We start from the raw sequence: 17,146 nt of genomic DNA on the forward strand, positions 1-17,146 counted from the left end.
TCTCAAATGACATCACTGATGACATCTCAAATGACATCACTGATGACATCTCATCTGACATTACTGATCACATCACTGATGATATCATTCATGTGATAATACGATGAACCTCTTCAGACTCTAATATAACCTAAGATACAATCAGTGTAAACAGACACTCACAGACTGTCACTCATCCATGGAGTTACTCACACACCTAGTCAGTCATGCAAAGAATCAATCACACCTCCATTTCCTCAACTATACAGTTATACAAACTTTACTTATTCAAACATATACTAACACATATTTACTCTCTTATACAATCCCTGATAAAAGTTCACAATGATCCATACAGCCACTCACACATTCACTGGCTCTTATGCACAGTTATTTATATATGTCAACTCTCACATGTACTGTGTTTTACATATGTACTTACTTTGACATGTAGCACTGAGATATCCATTCACTCACCAATACACTCATGCACACAGTCAACCGCCCATACAGCTGTTTCCACATGCACTTTTGAAACCATACATCTAGTGAATCAACTGCTCACACATCTATGCACAGAGTCAGACACCTCCCAGCCACCCACACACACACTCAGTCTCCCATACAAATACTTGGGCAACCAATCAATAACCCATATAGTTACTCATATAGCTACTTATCAACACATGCAACAGTTTACAGAACAACAGACATAATGATGCACAAATTAAGACAGTTTAGTCACTAACCCATGCACTCAGTGAGACACATTTAATCACTCACTCATACAGTCAGTCATGCACCTACTAAATCCTTCATCCAGACACTTATACATCCACTCATTCTTCAATATGTAAGACATATTTTAACTTTACAGAAACATACAGTCACTGGATGTTGTCATCAGTGATGTCATCAGTGATGTCATTTGAGATGTCATCAGTGATGTCATCAGTGATATCACTGACCATGTCATGAATGATGTAATATGTGACATCATCAGCAGTGGATTGCGGGTGCGCGATATATAGTTAGTGCAACTAACTATATATGGAATTTCAATGGTTTTGTGTGAGTAAAATAAGGTTTTGTAAATGCGAATTCCTAACTATATATGGTCTATAACCTATGGTTTTTTCAGTGAATTTTCAAGGTTTTGTAAATGCTAATTCCTAACTATATATGGTCTATAACCTATGGTTTTTTCAGTGAATTTTCAAGGTTTTGTAAATGCTAATTCCTAACTATATATGGTCTATAGGCTATGGTTTTTTCAGTGAATATATATATATACATACATATATAAACATATATCATCTGTATATCTATATAAATACAAACATAAATGCATGCATACATATACTTATATGCATACAGATGCATGTTAATTACATGAAAGTTGAAAAAACACTAATAAAAGCAAAGCTAAAAAGCCACCTCATTACAAACAGAATGGCTTTAACTTAAACGAGGGCGAGATCTATTGCATTTTCAATGCTTGTTTACTTTGGTTCCATCAAGAAGGCATTCAGATGTGTCACACATTTGCCATAAATTCTGAATGTTAGCACTCTAGTTGCACATTAGATTGTGGTAATGGTTGTGCGTTAGCGCACTAGTGTTCCGCTAGGCGGAACGGGAAGTCAAGTCAACGGAAGCGGAAGGCGGCCATTTTGTGTTATTGGCGCCGGCCGCTTCCGAGCATCGGTTGTGTGCTCCGGCGCTCCGTCGGCAAATAAAGTATCTTCTCTCTATACACGCGAAGGCCTCCTCATTTTCTAGATATTACAATGGCGACGAGGTGAAAAACGGACCCCAGTGACAGTTGCTGGCAAAATCGAAACCATAAAGGAGCGTTTTGATGCCAAAGAGGAGATAAGTAACGACGGAGCGTGGCAGAGGGCCACACCTGGAATTTCAAAGCGCACCCCAGCCGTCGCGCTCGTGAAGATCAGGCAGCAGAGGTAGGCCTGCATGCGCTCAGAATACCCAGCTCCTCAGAAACGCGGAGCGAGCGAGCGAGCATAGCGATTGAGCCCGAGCGAAGAGGGGGGACCCGAGGGGCAGCGGGAACATCGCCCCAAGGAGAATATACCCAGCAAAAGCAAACTGGCGGAACAGGGAGAGGGCAGAGGGGAGTCATCCACCGCCCGCCCAGAAGTAGCTGCTGACGCATATGCTGTAAAGGGGGCTGGGGCACAGACGCCACCTAACCCCCTCAACGCACAACTGAGAGAGGAAAGTGAGAGTGACCCTGAGGAAGGGGACCCGTCCAAGCATAACGCTCCAGGCAGCCCCCAAGGGAAAACAGTTTCCGTCCAACCCGCCAGGAACAGAACAGGCAGAATGGCAGTGCACTCGTCGTCCCTCACGCAACTGGTACCGTTCCTAACTAATCCAGGGGAACCAGAGAGGCAATGGGAGGACTGGAAGAGGTACTTCCTTAACTACCTCGACGCATTAGAAGAGGAGGCAGGCGCTCCATACTCAAGCAAAAGAAGGAAGAAAATCTTACTACATAACCTGGGCCCGGAAGGGATCAGAATCTACGACACTATTGTGAAAGTGGAAAGAGATGCCGCAGACACTGATGTTTTCAGCCACACCATCGCTGACCTTGATGCGCACTTCCGGCCCGTGGTGTGTGTCGCAATTGACCGCTACAATTTTTTCCAAAGGAAGCAAAAGAGCAGTGAAACCGTGGACGAGTATGTAGTTGCCCTGCAGAAACTCGCCATCTCCTGCAAATTCGGCGCATTGCACGACGAACTCATCCGAGACCAAATCATCATGCACACGTCGAGCGCCCATGTCCAAGAAAAACTATGGGTGAACGGAGACGCTCCACTAAAAGAAATCTGGGCCATGGTAAAGAAGGCTGAATTATCGAAACGCTGCGCCCAAGCAGCCAAGAAGGAGACAGGAGGGACGCAGTCAGTGTGCCAGATATCAACTCACCATAGAGGAGACCGCCCCAAGCAAAGGGAGCCGCAGAAACACCTGGATGGTAGGAAACAGAAGTCCGCAAACCCCACAGATCAGAGAGGGAACAAGGGAGGACGTCCGAGCTGCTACAGATGTGGCAGTGTCAACCATCTGGGGAACGACAAGGCGTGCCCGGCGTTCCGAGCAAAGTGCTCGTACTGTGGAATATTTGGTCATTACGAAAAGGTATGCCGCCGGAAACCAAAAGGAGCCACAGTAAAGTTCGTGGACAGAGAGCAGCAAGACGACACCAATGAGTCGGAGGAAACCGATGACCTAGAGGAAATCCTGTACATAGATGTCCAAGTGTTGGAGATGGATGATTCAGGAAACGACAAGCCCCGATTGGACATGCTAATTGGAGGGATACCGTTGGAAATGATAGCGGACAGTGGAGCTCCCATATCAATCATTCAAAAGAAAGTGTGGGAGGACAAATTTGCGTCCACACACGGAGGAAGACTATGTCCCATGGACTTGCGTCCGGTCACCTACACCGGGCAAAGAATCCCCATGCTGGGGTACTGTCCTCTGTCGTTCGAGTTCAGGGACCGCCAAGCCATGTGCAAACTGTACATAGCGGAGAGAGGCCCCTCAGTGCTGAGCTGGAGAGACCAAGGTGCCTTGGGGATCCAGTTGAATCCGGGAGGAATCGAGAAAATCCTGCTTATGGACATGGAGAAAAGAGACGACGTGGAAGCATGGAAGAAGGCGTACCCAAGAGTATTCAACGGCCAAATCGGGGAGCTAGCGAGATACAAGCACCTGATCAAGCTGAAAGAAGGAGCAACGCCAGTGGTGCACAAAGTGAGGAACATCCCGTTCAGAAGCAGAGAGGCGGTGCAACAAGAGTTGGACAGACTCGAGAAGGAAGGGGTGATCAGAGCCATAGAAAGTGCAGAGTGGCTTTCCCCCTTGGTAGTAGCTCAAAAACCCAACGGCAAGGTCAGGCTATGTGTGGACCTGAGGGAGTTGAACAAAAACATACTTGTCGACAAGTTCCCCCTGCCACGCATAAACGAGATGTTGTCGAAGACCAAAAACATCAAATGGTTTTCGACAGTGGACCTGTCATCGGCGTACCATCAAGTCAAACTACACCCTTCCTGTACACACCTCACCTCTTTTATCACACCTTTCGGCTGTTATGAATTCTTGAGGATGCCATTTGGCCTAGCTTCGGCGGCCGCAGTCTTCCAAAAGATGATGCACAAATTGCTGAGAGGAGTGGTCGACGTTCAATTTTTTCAGGATGACATCCTGGTCATGGGGAAGTCCATGCACGACCACAATGAGAAGCTCCACAAAGTATTCAAGATCCTACAGAACAACGGACTGACAGCAGAGTGGTCGAAATGCAGGTTGGGAGTGAAATCAGTCACTTATTTAGGCCACGAAATAAGTGAAGAAGGAATCAGGCCCAAAACCGCCAACATGAAGGCCATTCAAGACGCACCCACCCCGCGCAAAAAGGAGGACGTTCGGTCATTCTTAGGGATGGCCGAATACTACAGTAAGTTCGTGCCACAATTTGCTTCCAAGACGCACCACCTACGACAGCTGCTCAAGGAGAAGAACAAATTCCAGTGGGGCCAGGCAGAACAAGAGGAGTTTGAGACGTTAAAGAAAGAGATGAGTGCCACCATCCCGCTCAAAGGATTTGATCCCCAGGCAGAGACAATCCTCACGACAGACGCAAGTGACCGAGGACTGGGGGCAGTCCTAATGCAACGAGCCGAGAAGGGAGAGTTACACACAGTCAGTTTCGCATCCAGGTCTCTAGCCCCCAACGAAGAGAAGTTCAGCGTGGTGGAGAAGGAGATGCTGGCTGTGGTGTGGGCCATGGAAAGATTCCGCCAGTACCTATGGGGGGCACGATTCTTAGTAAAAACGGATCACAAACCCTTGGTCCGAGTGCTGACATCAAGTGGCCATGCGCATGCCACACCGAGGATCGCAAAGATGACTCTGCGCCTGCTAGACTTCCTCTACGACGTGGAACACATCCCGGGGCCACAAAACAAAGTGGCGGACTTCCTCAGCAGGGCGGCAGCCATGGAGGCGGGGAGTGACCAAGAAGAACAGGAATGGGCAGGCTATGTAGTCGCCACGATCCAGGAAGCAGAGAAGGCGATAAGTATGCAAGAGTGGGAGGAGGCATACAAAGAGGATGTTGACTTGGAAGCCATCAAAGGATATGTGGTCCACGGGTGGCCAGAAAAGAGACACCTGAGAGAAGAGCTCCGAAGATACTGGGAGGTCAGAGAGGAACTATCACTGGCCGAGGATTCCATCTTCCTGTTGAGAGGGGACAAGGTGATACCACCCAAAGGAGTACTGGAACATCTGATGGGCTTACTGCATGAAGGACACCAGGGCATCACCAAAACCAAAGCCCTTGCCAGACAAGCCTACTGGTGGCCGGCTGTCGATGCACAGATAGAAAGGCACGTGAGACAGTGTGAATCTTGCGCTAAAGCAGACAAATCTCAAAACGTAATCAGACCACCCCTGGGGAAATTCCCCATACCAGATGGCCCGTGGGAAATGCTATCTGTGGACATTTTAGGGCCAGTCCTAAGCAAAGCAGGGACACCGAAGTACGTAGTAGCGCTGGTGGACAAATTCTCCAAATGGCCAGAAATCGAAATAAGAGAAAACATGGACACAGAGGCGGTGGTAAACTTCCTACAGTCCACATTCCTGAGAGAGGGCATTCCAAAGATCATCGTTAGCGACAATGGCCCTCAGTTCACTTCGGCTAGATGGACAACCTTCACCGAAAGGAATGGGATAGAAGTGAAGCACCCACCCATTTACCATCCCGCAGGGAATGGCCAAGTAGAGCGGTTCAACCGTGTGATCATGGGAACCATACAAGCGGCCGTCAACGACGGTTTGGATTGGGAGAAGGAGCTGGAAAGGATGGTTTGGGCATACAGGATCACCCCGGGCAGCACCGGGTACAGCCCTTTCAAGATTTTGAGGGGGAGAGAAGCGTTCACCAAGGACAATCAGGCGTGGAGGAAGTTGGTGATACAGAGCAGATGGTCTCCGGCAGTAGTGAAAAGAAACCTGGAAAGAGCGCAGGAGATCTATACGTCTCACTTCAATAAGAACCACAAAGTAAAGGAGGCTAAGCTGGAGAAAGGGGACTGGGTAAGAGTAAAACTAGCAGTCCACAAGAAGAAGGGTGAGAGCAAGTTCTCGCCGCCATTACAGGTTTTGGAACCGTACGACCGATCTGCCTTGCTGAGCGACGGAAAGGTATGGTCACAGGACAGGATGGCCAAGTGCAGCAGAATTATCAAAGAGGAATGTGATGTGGAAGAAGGATCAGAGAATGTCGAAGAAGATGGAGAAGAAGGAAGTAGCAGAGAACGACAGGTGAACGTAGAAGAAGGACAGCAGGAAGTAAGCGAGAATGACTGTGGTGCAAGAGAAAGAGAAGGACAGGGGAGTGAACGGAAGGAAGAGATGAATGAGGACGTGGCAGACAAGAGTGGAACTCATGGAAAGGTGAGCATGGATCAGGAGTGCGGGGAGAGAACGACGAAGGTGAGAACCAGAGTGGGAAGAGAAGTGAAGACACCTGAGAGATTCAAAGACTTTAACATGGACTGGAAGTAAGAACTTTCATTGCTTAATTACTGCGATTAAAGGGGGGAGATATGTGGTAATGGTTGTGCGTTAGCGCACTAGTGTTCCGCTAGGCGGAACGGGAAGTCAAGTCAACGGAAGCGGAAGGCGGCCATTTTGTGTTATTGGCGCCGGCCGCTTCCGAGCATCGGTTGTGTGCTCCGGCGCTCCGTCGGCAAATAAAGTATCTTCTCTCTATACACGCGAAGGCCTCCTCATTTTCTAGATATTACATAGATCACTGTAGTAAAGCTACTGCTCACCAGGGACGTCTGCTGCTGGTATTCAAAGTGCATGTTTCAGTCTGCATGTCAGAATTTTTTTAATGAAATAGAAGAGGATTTGAGAAGTCACTCAAAATGATCCCTAATTTTTCTTTCTGAAGCACTAATCATACTTTCTATGACAAAATTAACCCCCTCATGTTGTTCCTTTTTAAATTGAGTGTTTTCAGACTTACCACTTCATTCCAATTAAGATGGCTTCTGGTGTGCCATACTTTTGTCATAAGTAAGACTGTTAGCGCTCTAGTTGTTCTTTAGAACACTCTGGGACATTCTGTCATTGGGCTATACTTGGGGTACATCTGGGTGATATTTGGGCTACATTTAGGCTCTTTTGTCTCTGGTGGCCATCTTGGGAGACTGTATGTCAGAATTTTTTAATGAAATTGAAGAGGGTTTGAGAAGTCACTCAAAATGTGCCCTAATTTTTCTTTCTGCAGCACTAATCATAATTCATATGGCAAAATATACCCCCTCATTTTGTTCCTTTTTAAATTAAATGTTTTAAGAGTTACCACTTTATTCCAATCAAGATGGCTTCAGGTGTGCCATACCTTTGTAATAAGTAGGACTGTTAGCGCTCTAGTTGTTCTTTAGAACACTCTGGGACATTCTGTCATTGGGCTATACTTGGGCTACATCTGGGTGATATTTGGGCTACATTTGGGCTCTTTTGTCTCTGGTGGCCATTTTGGGAGACTGCATGTCAGAATTTTTTAATGAAATAGAAGAGGATTTGAAAAGTCACTCAAAATGTGCCCTAATTTTTCTTTCTGCAGCACTAATAACACCTTCTATTGCATAATATACCCCCTCATTTTGTTCCTTTTTAAATTAAATGTTTTAAGAGTTACCACTTTATTCCCATCACGATGGCTCCAGGTGTGCTATACCTTTGTAATAAGTAGGACTGTTAGCGCTCTAGTTGTTCTTTAGAACACTCTGGGACATTCTGTCATTGGGCTATACTTGGGCTACATCTGGGTGATATTTGGGCTACATTTGGGCTCTTTTGTCTCTGGTGGCCATTTTGGGAGACTGCATGTCAGAATGTTTTAATGAAATAGAAAAGGATTTGAGAAGTCACTCAAAATGTGCCCTAATTTTTCATTCTGCAGCACTAATCATACTTTCTATGGCAAAATATACCCCCTCATGTTGTTTCTTTTTAAATTAAATGTTTTAAGAGTTACCACTTTATTCCAATCAAGATGGCTTCAGGTGTGCCATACCTTTGTAATAAGTAGGACTGTTAGCGCTCTAGTTGTTCTTTAGAACACTCTGGGACATTCTGTCATTGGGCTATACTTGGGCTACATCTGGGTGATATTTGGGCTACATTTGGGCTCTTTTGTCTCTGGTGGCCATTTTGGGAGACTGCATGTCAGAATGTTTTAATGAAATAGAAAAGGATTTGAGAAGTCACTCAAAATGTGCCCTAATTTTTCATTCTGCAGCACTAATCATACTTTCTATGGCAAAATATACCCCCTCGTGTTGTTTCTTTTTAAATTAAATGTTTTAAGAGTTACCACTTTATTCCAATCAAGATGGCTTCAGGTGTGCCATACCTTTGTAATAAGTAGGACTGTTAGCGCTCTAGTTGTTCTTTAGAACACTCTAGGAGGCTGCAGTAGAACACAAAGGAATCAACTGACAGTCTCTGTCCTTGTTGGATGTACATGTTTTACTGAGAATGTCAGACTTCATTTTCACATGACTGAGAAAGATAATGTGAATTTACAGAAAATATGCTTTCAGTTTAGCTTATAGATCCCCTTCCAAACCAGTGTGGGAAAATCATGAGATATTAGTTTTCTTTCAAACAATATTCATGATATCACAGCAGAAGGTTTTTTCACATGGTAAAATCACCTTAGAACCCACCACAATTCCTAAAACGAGTATGGTACCATCAACAAATGATTTATAATGTAACTAAAGTCCTAAAACCCTCTATTAACTACAATGCTTTTTAATGAGGTGCTATCATGTATATTGGTCCCAAGATGGCTGCCAACACTTCTTGGATGAAGTGCTGACAGCCAATCAGATCAGATGTGTGGTTAGGCTCCGCCCAGATATATATCTTTTTTTGAACCTAAATTACTCAAAACCCACTGGAGCACATATATTGAGACCTAGCAAAGGCACATCGGGCTAACAGTCCCTACAATTTTGCCAAGTTTCATGCAAATCCATTCAGCCATTCGAGCTAAAAGTGAGGCCAACCGCCCTATGGAAATTAACATGGGAAAAACGCGTTTTGGGACCCCCCTTTTTTCTCGGCCCCCCCTTGATGAAACCCCCCCAAATTGTCGGGGGCTGCTCAGAAACAAAATGTTCCATTTTCCTGAAAATTTCAGCCAATTCCGTCCACAAACGCCAAAGTTATTAGACATAGAATTTTCAAAAATCCCATAGAGAAAAAATCCTAACTATATATACCTACTGGCGACCGCCAGTAGGTAATATATATATATATATATATATATATATATATATATATATATATATATATACACCCTCGCGACTGTATGCTGCTCGCAACCTGCTAAATTGCACCAATAGGTTACCATCTAAACCCGGGCGCCCACATGCAATGCTTTTAATTAAGCGATCATGAATAACGAAATGAAATGAAATGTATATTAGTGTTCTTCCTTTACCAACGGTACCCACAAACTTAGCACTACATCACAGGCAGCATCAATCAATTTTTTCATTAATCACACCTAATACATAAATATAAAAATATATTGTAGCCTAACCAAATAATCAATGACAATAAGCAGTGTTGAAGCTAAAAACATTTAAACTGATGAGCAAGAGACCAAATAAAAAGTCATTTTGACCTGATTAAGCTTGTGATTGGATTTTCTTTCTTTTTTTACATCTGCCAGGAATTCACAAAAGGATTCCGGTCAGGTGTATATTCATTTTTGAATGAGGATTTATTGCCACACTTTCTGAAAAATCCACAATCACAAATCCCGCTCAATGGATGCTATGTGTGTGTTCCAAGGCGTCATTCACTTTGAAAACTTGTTGATGTCCATAAATGTGTATTTGTAGATATCCCCACACTTTTATTTGTATCCATTTCAGTCCTGAAATGTTTGGAGTTTTAGTCTAGTCTATGGCTGGAGTAATTGCTCTTCCAGTAAAGGAAGAGTAACATATCACCCACGACTTGATGAAGTGTAAGAAAGGTACTTCTCCACAGGGAAAAATAGTTCGTCTACTTAGGAAATAGTGCATTTTCACCGAAGGCTGCATACTCCCTGTGCAGAGTTTTCCGCTATGAAGAAAAAACAGAGCGAAATAGGAGCTTTTAAAAAAGGCACATGATATTCCCAGAAGTACACTTGGAAACATGAGCTTTCCTGTTGTCCTTATGGAGATGTTTGTGAACTGGAAATAAATAGAATAGTAAACCAATTATGCAAATCTCCAACCATATTCTTGCTCCTGTTTTTGTCACCAGCGTCATTTGAGTATTTTATATTCAGTACCAGTATTATGTGTGTGCCTTACACTTAATTCCTTTGGTAATTTAAATCTGCTTTTTTCAGATGCACCTGCTGGATGGGGCTGTATATGTTAATGGTACATTGGCATATGTGTCACAACAAGCTTGGATCTTTCATGCAAGTGTTAAAGAAAATATCCTGTTTGGGAAAGAATTTGATAAGAAAAGGTAAACACTGATTATCAGGTTGTACTTATTGTAAATGAATGTCTAAGAGGATTCTGGGACTGACCGATGGGGTCTAAATGACCCTGAAAGTTTGTCTGACAAGTTGCTGCTCCGTGCGAATTAGTGTGTCCTAATGAATCAGGCCCTTTCCTTCTACGATTGTGCAGGTCTGGTTGGTGTTGTGTAGGGTGTGAATTTTTGGAAGGGGTGAAGCTAAAAACAAATATAAATCTGAGGTGTTAAGAGTATACCATCATGCCAGCTAGCCATTGGGTTGGTGAAGACCATGACAGTGCTGTTATTTGACTTGAGAATCGAGAAGAGAAAACCTACAAAATATACAAACCAAAATAGCGAAGATTTTAAAATTATTATGGTTTTGAGGTAAATCTTACATGCTGTGCTCTCATTTTTTAAATTTTGTTATTAGTAAGGCACATACATAACGGCGCTACATTCTTATAAGTTATCAGATAAGCAGATTCTCACAATGAGTTCTTATAACCACAATGCTCACATTGCCTTGCTCAGTCTTCTTTGTACTCTACTAGTGTCTCAATTGCCCAGTGAACGCAGAGGGTTACATTGTCACTTTCTGTCTTAACGTTTGCCACATAACAAAAAGAACGTGGTAAACATTAAGCTGTGTTATTAGAGCGTATGCTGCAGATTTTACATTGATACACACAGGACAAATGGACTTCCTGTCTAATTTATGGGCATTGCCACCTGACCAACATTTTACAGTGCCTTACACTGGTTAGGGGTGTTAGCTATTTGAGTAATAGGCACCTATGGCTGCCGGTATCTCCAAATATCTTTGGGTGATATGCTAGCTGTTTGCAAGACAGCATATGCTTTTGATCTGTCATTACAGGTATCGTATCTCTAATCCGGTCTTCAACTCATGGGCGTGGTCTCCTTTACCACACCAGTGCCAGCCCACACTTTACAAGGAAGCCATGCTATGTTATAGGGTTGGCTTCAGGGCCCTGACCTGTGGCCAGCTCTTGCTCCCAACCCGGCTTGGGCAGCTAACCCACCACAGACAAACAACGTCCCACAGAACCCTACCCCAGGTTAGCCTTCATGGGGAATGTTCTGGCTCCTGCGGAAGTCCCACAGTACTGTGACATCTCAAAAATATTTCTTTTATTATGTTCCCTGAGAGGGTCCCTCATAGACCCCGCCATAATTGCTAGGGGATCATGGTTTCCACACCCTGCCCTTTACAGCCTTCTTCACATTCTTTGGTTTATGACACTTGGAGTGAGTCATCGAGTCCTTTGTTAGCGGGCGCAAAAAATTTCTACAGATTATGGCAGCCAATCACAGCCTCGCGGGACCGATCTTGTTCCAATGGGCATAAAGCAACCAGAATTTTTTATTTTGACATTTTCTTGCGCAACAGTCCCCTGGGAATCCAGCGGTGCTGGATATCATTTTTTTTAAAGCCTAATTTCTCTCTGTATCGCTGTTCAAAAATCCCAGGAAATTGCATTGGTAAAAATGTATTTTGGGACCTCCCCTAGTTTTCAGCCCCTACTTGATGGATCAACTGAAAACCTTCCAGGTAAGAGCTTAGGGGGGTGAATATTTGTTAGGAATGTTTCTAGAGGATTCATCAAACCCAGACAAAGGTATTAGCAGAACAAAAAATGCTTCTCCTATGGAAAGTCTGACTTGCATATAACTATAACTAAGTCAAGGCCATACCAAGAGGTGAATTGTTGAATAAAACAAATGTAGAAAACAAAGGGAATGAAACAGGTAAAAATAAATTCAGAATGGTAACAACGTTTTCAAGTGATGCTATGCAGTTACGAAGGATCATGAAAAAAACTGGCACATCTTGAAAACGGATAGCGTAATCGGATCTGACATTCCTGGTGCCCCACTAGTAACATTTAGGAAGGCATGGTCTTTAAGGGACATTCTAGTACAAAGTCATCTACACCCGGCGGTTAAAAACTCTGGAACCCTAAGGGAGCTTAAGGGTTTCTTTCCTTGTGGAAAATGCAAGGCGTGCCCGGGGAGTAAGAGGACCCTTTCTTTTCAAGTAGATGGTCTAAGTAAACCTAAATTAATTGACAAGTTTCTCACTTGTTACCACAAGTTATGTGGTATATTGTTTGCAGTGCCCATGTGGCTTACGCTACGTGGGTGGCACGATTCACTCAGTAAAAATTAGAATCCTAGAACACATGCGGGCAATAGCCAAGGGTGATGTAACCTACCCTGTGGCTAGACACTTTTCTGAGAAGCATAACAGTAACAGGGACCTGTTACGTTATTATGGCTTGGACTCTGTCCCTATTAGTGTTAGAGGAGGTGACAGGATCTGAAAGCTCCGCAGGCTTGTATCTAGATATATTATAGACCTTGGAACTAAGACCCCGAAGGGGATGAACGTAGGGGAGGAATTATCAGTACATTTGGGGGACTGAATAGTCGGGGGCTCCTGGTATTCATATTGTGCTAAACTGAAACTCTGTGGTGGTGCTAAGTGTAAATGGGGCTGATCTTTTGGAAAATGTTTACTTGATGCATTTACGGACTTAATTATTTTGTGCCTCTGATATTAACTGTATAAAATTTGTTTGCCAATAGCCGATACACGGTGTTATTCTCTGTAAAATTATGGATTTGTCATTTTTGCCGATACAGGACGTAATTGGTTGATAAAATTATGCTTTTGTTTCACGAATGTTTAAAACACAGCATAAGTAATAATGTAATTGACGAATGTCATATCGATAATGTCAATACTGACGCTGTCTTTAATGAAATAAGTTACTATGTTTTAGACAGTTCGCGAGCAACAATGAAATTTGTACTCGATAAAGTTATATTGAGACACTCTAAAATGGTGCAGAAAATTGGCAATAGATAGTCCGTTTTCAAATTTTATGAATGTTTGACCATTTGATCTGCCTCACCCTGGTTTTAAAATGGCCGCTTCTTGGATGACACAATGTGAACATACGATTAAAGCATCGCCGAAACGCGCCATGTTATACTTATCCCTGTGAATCATGGATTAAAGTAATTTATGGCAAGTGAAGTCCCTGTGGAGTGCTTTCCCTGGTACTTGGAAGGAGAAAGGAGTGATCGCCGATATTTACGCGAATGCACTATCGCGTTAACAGCACCCGTCCGTGAGTGCACTGAAAAAAACATAGGTTTCAGACAAGTTATAGTTAGGAATTAGTTAGGAATTGTGGAGAAGTGTGGCTCACTGGTTAGAGGAGGCAGACCCTGAAGCAGAGGTCAGCCCAGGACCAGGGTTCAATTCCCGACTTGGCAGGGTCTTGAGTCCATACGTCCATGGACTCGATAATTCTCGCTTTGGTGCCTACTTGAATCATGAGTTCACACTCTGCAACTCTGGGCAATAGCTTGCTTAATCTCCACGACGGCCCCTCGCGGCGGGATGCCTGGCTTTCACCTTGCGGATGCACCCAGCTGGTCCATGCCCTTGCGACAACATTTCAGCACAAAGCACTCTGCACTTTTTACTGCTATGTACACTTTATGGAAATTTCCGCATAGCCTTTTTAAAGCCTATATTTGTCAAGTTTGGTGTTGGTACTGTACATGAATCTATGAAGTTGCTTTTTAACATGCATCATCCCGATGTTTGCTTTTTTACTGCCACTTTCCTTCTCAAAGCAATCAATGCAAGGAAAAGTATGATTTTTTTATTATTTATTCTGCTCTTGTAACTTCTACCATGGTTTTTTATTGATCACTGTAAAACTGTTATGAAATTACATGTGCTTTTATGGACATTGTTTTTATGTTCCGAATAAAGCCTTATGAAATGACATGAAATTAAATGAATAGTGGACGTAACCATATTATCTCAGACACTGGGGAATATTACGATCATTCATCCCCCTCCTTTGAAACAGAAGCGCAGTGGGCTAGTCCAACGTAAACAACGTCAACGTAAGACTATAAATAATAAGGCTACGCCTTGGGCTTGGTTCACTTTTGCAAAGAGAAGAGACTGCGCCCCAGCGAAGGTCCCCACCCTGCCTTGTGGCTGCCACCATGACCGCGTGCCTCCTCGATACAGGCCGATTGCGAACTCGGCGCCACACCATCGCAGACTAATGTCTGTATCGACTAGTGGTTTCCATCGACACTGCAGACAGCAGGGTTCACACTTGAATTCAACTTTGGATCTAAATGTGCCTTCAGTATCTGTGCTGAGTACTGCCTTCAATCTATTCTGCGGTCAGTAGAGTTGACAACTTGATACCAGTTGCGCATCAGCACTACAGAAAACATTGAATTCAGTCTTGATTAATTTAAACAGAGACAATTGCACTATGTCATCAGATTTTGTTAAAGTTTGAACGGTAGGAAATTCAGCCTTCATTGATTTAATACAAAGACAATTACGGACAGCATGCAAGTTAGCCCTGTTTTATGAAAGGAAGAGTCAATGTTATTAATGAATGCCACAAAAGTACTACCTTCAAGTATAAACTGGGATCAACAGATTTTACAACTTGATACCAGAAGCAGAGAAGCACTACAGAAAACGTTGAATTCATTCTCGATTTATTGAAGACAGAGACAATTCTACTGTGTCATAAGAATTTGTTATTGTATGTGTCAAAAAGCATTCGTCAATGTTTCTGTGGACTCTTGGCAAAATGTACTCTGCCGGCAGCAGGGTTCACAACTTGAATTCAACTTTCCATCTACACTACGTACAGTAGGGAATTCAGCCTTGATTTATGTAATGTAGAGACAAATCTACTGTATATGTTCAGATTTTTTTACATAAGTCACCAAAATCATTCGTCGATATCTGTGCTGACAACTGCCTTCGATCTACATTGTGAGGGCTCACGATTCAGGTGGAATGGCAATTGCACATAACGCATTCCAATAGCCAAGAGACATTGTACCATTGCGACCCGCCCAAACCACGAATCATCGCAGGGTGCGCACACACTGAGTTCTTCAGGTACCCCTAACTCACTGCACCACAAGTCATCTTCACGTGGCCTTATTAAGGCAGAATTCACTAGGCAAAAAACATTGCTCCTAGTGCGGCCTGCCCGGACTACGCATCATCGCAGGTTACGTATACGCTCAGTCCCAAAGGAACCTGGGATCCGGCGAGAGAGGCGCGTATGATTCTTAGGGGGGAGACAGAGGAAAGTCGACTGGGAGAACGCCGGGCGAACTTGTGGACTCGAACCCGCTTGTTCTTGGCGTTACTCCAGCTCCGGAGGTCAGTCTGTAAGGACATTTGCTACGCCCCTCATTCTTACTGTATAACAACGCAGATATCAACGGTAAGATGCCCTAAAGCGGGGTCAGTGGTGAAGCACGAGTGCATGGATCTGGAGTTGGCTGTTATGGTTCGGGTTAACCTCATAAGTAGGGGGGAGGTAGAGCAGTGCAGAGAGCAGGTGCAAAGGCAGAAATTGGTTGATGAATTGGCCTCATTTTCAGTTACTAACCACAGTGGTTGTTCTGCTCCTATTTTCACATTGGGTGCTGCTTCCATTATTAATAACTCTATGCGGAAACAGGGGGAGCTCCTGTCTGTATCACTTTCCCCGCCAAGGAGACGCAGGAACAGATATCAGCTCAGATCACAGCAGGAGCTGAGATCGAAGGGAGTGTTGGATCCAATAGAAAGGGAGCGGCCTATGCCATTAACCCCCGGAAAAGGGGAAAAAAAGACAGGGAGCATTAAAAAAGTTAAGGGGGTAAAAATAGCCCAACTCCCCCCAAAAAATACCCCTTCACTTAAGACCTATTTTAAAATAATGGAGCAAGCAGTGGGCCTGAAGCACAGTTAGAAGAACAGATAGATAGTGCCATGGCTTTCAAGGGACCGGGTTCCCTCACTTCCTTTGGAAAATCATTTTGCGCCATTAGAGGGGTTGTTGTACACTGGAAGTGGAGGAGTGGATTCGGTTGAAGTTCTAACTACTGAGCCCCAGGTCAGGGAGTCTGCCATAGGTATAGTTAGCTCCATTCCTCCTTCCTCACATCCCCCGCATGGTATACGAGTCTCGGAAGCCCCACAGAATCCTCAGGTCTCACTGAAAGTAGTTGTCCCTTCGCCACAACTATCTGGAGAGGGGGGCAACACTCATAATCAGGTTGTTACTCAGTTAAAAGATGTGGTTCAGGTTTAGGGAGATCAGAGGCAGTCTGAAAGCTCAGACGGAGATAGAGACAGGCTGGGCTCCCTCTTTCAATCATTAAGGGGAGATCTAATGACTAAATTTGAGATCTCAGAAAGTAATCAGAAGGCTATTCACGCAGGTTCGATTTATTGGGGTCCAAAATTGATGATGTATTTACTCAGACTGGAAATTTGGAAGTCGAAGTTGCTGCTTTATCTGAATCTGCCCAAACGAACTCCAAGGACATTGACACCCTAAAATTGCAGAACAGAACCCTTGCTTTGGATCTGGAGAGACTAGAAACGCAAGCGCGTCGGAATAATCTCAGAATTCTGAAAATACCTGAAGGGGAAGAACAGGAGGATATCAAGGGTTTTGTTTGCAAGCTTTTGAGG

General features: G+C 43.9%; 1 protein-coding gene across 1 annotated transcript in view; it reads left to right on the forward strand.

Annotated features, from left to right (window-relative positions):
* The window catches only part of LOC147677796 (ATP-binding cassette sub-family C member 12-like), a 1,047,046-nt gene that overhangs the window by 506,758 nt on the left and 523,142 nt on the right, over positions 1-17,146 (forward strand). The window contains exon 13 of the mRNA XM_086945450.1: positions 10,463-10,587. Within this exon, the coding sequence (XP_086801576.1) occupies positions 10,463-10,587 (125 nt within the window). The remainder of the gene's footprint in view (positions 1-10,462; positions 10,588-17,146) is intronic.

The sequence above is a fragment of the Lissotriton vulgaris genome, chromosome 12 (genome assembly GCF_964263255.1).
Source record: "Lissotriton vulgaris chromosome 12, aLisVul1.2, whole genome shotgun sequence".
Classification (NCBI taxonomy): Eukaryota; Metazoa; Chordata; class Amphibia; order Caudata; family Salamandridae; genus Lissotriton; species Lissotriton vulgaris.